Below are 6,263 nucleotides of genomic sequence, written 5' to 3'. Positions count from 1 at the left end.
CGGCGCTCACTGACAGTATAGCATCCCCTTCACTATACTGGAGCATTAGAACTCACACAGACCACAGGTTGAGCGCCCCCTGCTGGCCTCACTAACACCACTGCCAACAGCAGCCTAGTGTTCCCATGTGGTCCCCCATCCAGCTACTGACCAGCCTCAGCCCTGCTTAGCTTCAGTAAGGGACCGCTCTTGGGCTGCAGGGTGATACGGCTGTGGCTAAAATGACAAACTAAAATAAAATGCCCGGATATTCCATGACTTGGACAAAACAAATATCCTCAAGTTTCCTGCCTTTCGATGTCTAAAACACTGCAACAAATGTACTTACTCTAAATGTTTGTCCGCTTTCTAGTCCAAATATCAACAAACTCTTAAATCAAAAAGCATTTTCTAGACAAGCAGAAAATATAGTCTTGCTTTCAGAAATAACAAGTCAAAATGAAGCCAGTTTTTCGTTAAAACAAGCTGAATAATCTGCCAATGGGGGAAGTGGAATAATCGTGTTTTCGTGTTGAGCTTAGTTTATTTTGATTCCCTCATTGGCAGATTATAAAATGACAATATTTTTTAGCTTTTCAAAATAAAAACCAGATTATTTTGCTTGTTTTAGTGAGAAACTATTGACTAGTCGATGATAATAAATGCCTGGATAAATGTGAGAAGGAGATATGTACTATTTTGCGGACGCCTTTAGGAGTGCTCTTCAAGACCTTCTTCTGGTCTGAGGTCTGCATGCTGGAGTGAAGAACGAACACCTGAAACCTGGAAACAGACAAACAGCTTTATCAGACATGTTTTATTTAATCAAACCATATGTTTTTAAATATGTTAAATTTAAATAGCAGTTTCTTATTGTAATATGCTTTTTTCATTTCTGTAATGGGTGGCTCAGTGGTTAGCACTGTTGCCTCACAGCACGAAGGTCGCCGTATTGAGTCCCGGCTGGGTCAGTTGGCGTTTCTGTGTGGAGTTTGCATGTTCTCCCCGTGGGTTTCCTCCGTGTGCACCGGTTTCTATGGAGTCAATCGAGGGCCATATATACTTGCAAAATTAATGAAAGATTTGCAAACAAAAAATTAAGTATTGAGAAAAAAATAAACAAAAAATAAATGCAAATCTAAAAAAAATAATAATAATAATTAAAAACTTTTTTTATTGCAAAGCAAAAATTTATTTTTGAGAAATATAAAATACAATTTACAAACAAAAATAAAGAAGTGCAAAAGGGAAAATTAAGTTTTGAGAAAAAAGAATAAACTTTGCAAACAAAAAAGAACTGCCAATAAAATCAAGCAGTGTGAAAATAATCTAAAATATTTGCATTTATATTTTATCACAAGTTTGCGATGCTGTTTTCTCTTTGCACTTCACGTTTCCCTGCGTTTAACTTTGTGGCTCTGGTTTGAGAAGGGGGTGGAGTCACTTTGTGGCCCTGGTTTGACAAGAGGGTGGAGTTAAGGGAACCTTGACTCCACCCCTTGTCAAATCAGGGCCACAAAGCAAAATGCGCAGAAACATGAAGTGCAAAGAGAAAACAGCATCACAAACTCACGATTGACTAAAAAGCAAATCAAGATGAGCATTGATCATGTGCTGTTCTTTTTTTCTTTGCAGATTTCATTTTTATTTCTCAAAAATACATTTTTGCTGTGTGATTATTTTGGAGAATTGTGTTTATTTATTTTTGCTCAATACTTTATTTTTTGTTTGCAAATCTTTCTTTTATTTTGCAAGTACATATGGCCCTAGATTGTCTCCATAGGTTTCCCCCACAGTCCAAACACATGCGCTATAGGGGAACTGATGAACTGAATTGACCATGATGAATGAGTGTTTCCCAGAACTGGTTTGCGGCAGGAAGAGCATCCACTGCCTAAAACATATGCTGGAATAGTTGGTGGTTCATTCCACTGTGGCGACCCCTGATGAATAATGGGACTAAGCCGAAGGAAAATGAATGAATAATTCCTGAGAAAATTGGCTGAATGTTTATTACCTTTACTCCAGTCTTCAGTGTCAATGATCCGTCATAAATTAAAAAGTAAGCATTTTTGTGCATCTTATTAGGCTTGTTAGATGACTATAAAGTATTTTAATAAAGATTATTATTTAATCATAATGCCTTTTTCACATTTTCTCACCTTTGCTGATGCTCTGTAAATCTTTTATCATCAAAAAGGATTTGATCTCTCAGAGAAACAATCTCATCGTAGCCGGGCAAAAAAATCAACACCGCACCTAATCATGTCAACAAATAACAGGATTAATATGAGCGTTATGTGCACAATTTGATCAATTACAAATAATGTTTTGATATCTGAGAGCAAAGTTATTAGAAAAAAATCTAATATTATTTTACTGACATATAAGCGCATCAAACACATGCCTATTAAATCAATAAATAAAAAAGCAATATATATATATATATATATATATATATATATATATATATATATATATATATATATATATATATATATATAATAGAAAATAATATTTAATAAAATAAATCACATATGCATTATACAAATAAAATAATCTTGTATGTATACATACCACCTGCACTTGAATTTTATTTAGTTTGAATTTATAAAAAAAAAATTAATAATTTTTTAATTAAAAAAAAATCCATTGTATTTATTATAAAAATATTTATTTAAAAAAAATCTAGATATTTTATTTTATAAGCAATAATATTTTTTACTGAAATCATTAATACATTGTTTTATTGACATTTTATCTTAGACATTTCCATTAAACCCATAAAATACTGAATAATGTGTTTGTGTTTGTGTGTGTATGTGTGTGTGTGTGTGTGTTCACCCTGGTCAGAGCTCTGGCAGATGCTGTGGAGCAGGTGCAGGATGAGCTGCAGGTCCACCTTCTCGTCATCAAAGCTGTGGTGATAGGCCTTCAGCAGCTCCTGATCCTCACAGCTCAGCTCACAGGAGGAGTTCTGCAGCAGAGACGCCTCATCCTGCGGAGACGCTTCAGCACACCAGCTGCACACACACCCATGATTACACACAAACACATGCGGACACACATATGAACACACACACACACACACACACACACACACACACACACACACACACTGAATCCACAACCACTGAATCCACAACCACATACAAACATATTCTAGACACAGACACAACTACAAACACAGACATATATATATAAACAGTTGAGCTTAGAATTATTCGCCCCCCTTTAATTTTTTTTTCTTCTTCTTCAAATATTTCCCAAATGATGTTGAACAGATTGAGGAAATGTTCACAGTGTGTCTGATAATATTTGTTCTTCTGGAGAAAGTCTTATTTGTTTTATTTCGGCTAGAATAAAAGCAGTTTTCAATTGTTTATACACCATTTCAAGGTCAATATCATAAGCCCCTTTAAGCGATATATGTGTTTCGATAGTCTACAGAACAAACCATCATTATACAATAACTTGCCTAATTACCCTAACCTGCCTAGTTAACAGGGGGGCTAATAATTCAGGGGGGCTGATAATTCTAACTTCAACTGTACATACAAAGCCATTTACACACACACACACACACACACACACACACACACACACACGCACACACACGCTTACATGTGAGACTCCAGCAAATCCACCGCCTCCGTCTGCTTGAAGTGTTTTGCCCAGTCGAGAGCAGTCCTGAAACACACACACAAAAGGCAAAAGGGGGTCCAACCCGGTCCTAGAAAGGTGTACCTAATAAAGTGGCCTGTGAGTGTATATATGTACGTTTGTATTTGTGTAATGATGTTCAAGTGTATCACTGTGTATATATATTAGTGTGTATATGTATGCGTGTATGTGTGTATATCTCTGTGTGTGTAAAATTATGCATTTACAGTTGAAAGCAGAAGTGTACATACACTCTAAACAGGAACATAATCATTTTTTTTTGTGTCTGATGGTAAATCATACTAAACGTTTACTATTTCAGGTCTGTTAGGATTACCAGAATGATTTACATATGCTAAATACCAGAATAATGAGAGAAATTTCTTTTGAGAGAGTTTTTTATTAATTTCTAGACAGTCAATAGTGTACACACATTTCCTTGGTATGTTTTGGCTTTGCTGTTAATCTGTATAACTTTGGTCAGATGTTTTGGGTCTCCTTCCACAAGCTTCTCACAATAGTTTGCAGGAGTTTTGGCTCATTCCTCCTGACAGAATTGGTGTAACTGAGGCAGATTTGTAGGCTGTCTTGCTCGCTCAAGCTTTTTCAACTCTGCCCACACATTCTCTATAGGATTGAGATCAGGGCTTTGTGATGGCCGCTCCAAAACAATCACTCTGCTGCCCTTAAAGCACATGTGAACTCATTTGGCAGTATGCTTAGGGTCATGGTCTGTTTAGGAGACCCATTTGTGGCCAAGTTTTATTGTCCTGGCTGATGTGTTGAGATGTTGCTTCAGTATTTCTCCATAATGTTCTTTCTTCATGATGCCATCAATGCTGTGAAGTGGACCAGTCCCTCCTGCAGCAGAACAGCCCCACAACATGATGCTGCCGCCCCCATACTGCACAGTTGGGATGATGTTCTAGGCTTGTGCGCTTTCCCCTTTGTCCTCCAGATGTAACACTGCTCATGATGGCCAAACAGTTCAATCTTAGCTCCATCAGAGCACAGCACATGTCTCCACACATCAGTCTTTTCCCCAGTGTCATTCAGCTAATGGTAATCTGGCTTTGTTGTTGATTCTGGCTTGTTGATTTTCTCATGTTGTCACACAAGGAAGCAGTGTGTTTGAGCTTTTCCTTCAATACTATTCTACAGTTGTGCCCTACATTAACTCAAATGTTGTCAATTAGCCAATCAGAAACTTCCAAAACCCTGACATCATCATCTGGGGCCTCATGTATCAATGCTGCGTACGCACAAAAACTTTGCGTACGCCAGGTTTCACGCTCAGAATCGCTCACGTTTGGATTTACTAACAATGAACTGAACGTGGGAATGTGCGCAGCTTCACGGCAGCTTTCTGGCAGGCGTTCGCACAGAAACATTTCCATTCAATAAATGTGCAAATAAAATATGATGCACAGACTTATTAATGATTCCTACTTGTCTTTCTCGTGATAAATAGTGGGCAAAATCTGATATGCAGCGGGGAAAAAAAAGAAAGAGTTCATCAGACGCTGGATTCGAACCAAGTTCATGCTCGAACGTGTCAAAACATGTAGACATGCATCTTACATGCGCGCCACTGAGACTGTTAAGTTTACTGCAACAGTTTACACCTATGAATCACAACATTTCTTTTATAATACACTCAGTGCGATGTTCAGACCCAACTGTGTTAACCGCATCAGCTAAACTCTCCCACTCTATTTTTTTCTTTTGTTGTTAATTCCGGAGAACAAACTTGCAAATAACACCGCTTTTCTCTGGTCTACCTCCGAAAGGAGCACCTCCAATTCACATTCTGTTCAAAGTTTCTATTTTTGCCTGCTTTTGCCGTTGCTTTTTCGTTGGGTTTCTCCAAAGTAGAGTCATTAGCATATTCATACGGGGGAGGAGGCAGGGAGGGGTTTTGTGCTCGTGCATGTTATGCTCAGTTTCACGTTCATTCAGATGTACAAAAGAATATGCGTGGGATTCGGCGTACGCAGTGTTTCATACATCTGAATTTTTTTCTGCGTACGCACACTTACAGCTTTGTGCGTACGCAATGTTTTAGTATGATTTCCACGCAAGTCTTCGTACATGAGTCCCTGAGCTTTTCCAGAGGCAGAATAATCCTATTGTGTGTAAACTTGACTTTCAAGAAGAGTTATAACAGTTTATAAACAATATCTCTCTCATTATTCTGCTATCAGTTTAGTCACATTAACATCTGACTTCTTTTAAATGGTGATGTGCCTTATTATACAGTGTATGTAAGTGTGTGTAATAATGTGTGTGTGTGTATATCGATGTGTGTATGTGTGTGCTGACCAGCCGTTGGAGGCTTTGATGTTGATGTTTGCTCCCATGTTCAGCAGCTGCTCAGTGTGGCTGACGAATCCCCGTCCTGCAGACACCATCAGTGCAGTCGCGCTGGTCTCACTGTGTCTGTAGTCCACTGAAACGCACAAAAACACACACACAGGTTGTTTTTTTGTGGCTTATGAGGACTCCCCACAGGCGTAATGTATCTCATGCAGTATAAAGCGCTTATGTTATGGCTCTACCCCAAACCCCAACCACAAACCTGTGGACAAAAATGTGAACGTCAAAAAACTCCATAAGATATG

At 38.1% G+C, this 6,263-nt stretch overlaps 1 protein-coding gene across 3 annotated transcripts in view; it reads right to left on the bottom strand.

The window, feature by feature from the left end:
- ythdc2 (YTH domain containing 2) overlaps positions 1 to 6,263 on the bottom strand; it is a 52,030-nt gene that overhangs the window by 21,247 nt on the left and 24,520 nt on the right. For all 3 annotated transcript variants that reach the window (XR_012406614.1, XM_021476371.3, XM_073951773.1), the window contains 5 exons: positions 5,965 to 6,091; positions 3,604 to 3,669; positions 2,824 to 3,002; positions 2,142 to 2,238; positions 675 to 762 (listed from right to left, as the gene is read on the bottom strand). Coding sequence is in view for 2 of the 3 variants with exons in the window: in XM_021476371.3 (XP_021332046.1) it covers positions 675 to 762; positions 2,142 to 2,238; positions 2,824 to 3,002; positions 3,604 to 3,669; positions 5,965 to 6,091 (557 nt within the window). In the remaining variant the exon portion in view is untranslated. The remainder of the gene's footprint in view (positions 1 to 674; positions 763 to 2,141; positions 2,239 to 2,823; positions 3,003 to 3,603; positions 3,670 to 5,964; positions 6,092 to 6,263) is intronic.

The sequence above is a fragment of the Danio rerio genome, chromosome 5, assembly GCF_049306965.1.
Source record: "Danio rerio strain Tuebingen ecotype United States chromosome 5, GRCz12tu, whole genome shotgun sequence".
Classification (NCBI taxonomy): domain Eukaryota; kingdom Metazoa; phylum Chordata; class Actinopteri; order Cypriniformes; family Danionidae; genus Danio; species Danio rerio.
The sequence above is the reverse complement of the archived record's forward strand: the minus strand, read 5'-3'. Positions and strand labels throughout refer to the sequence as shown.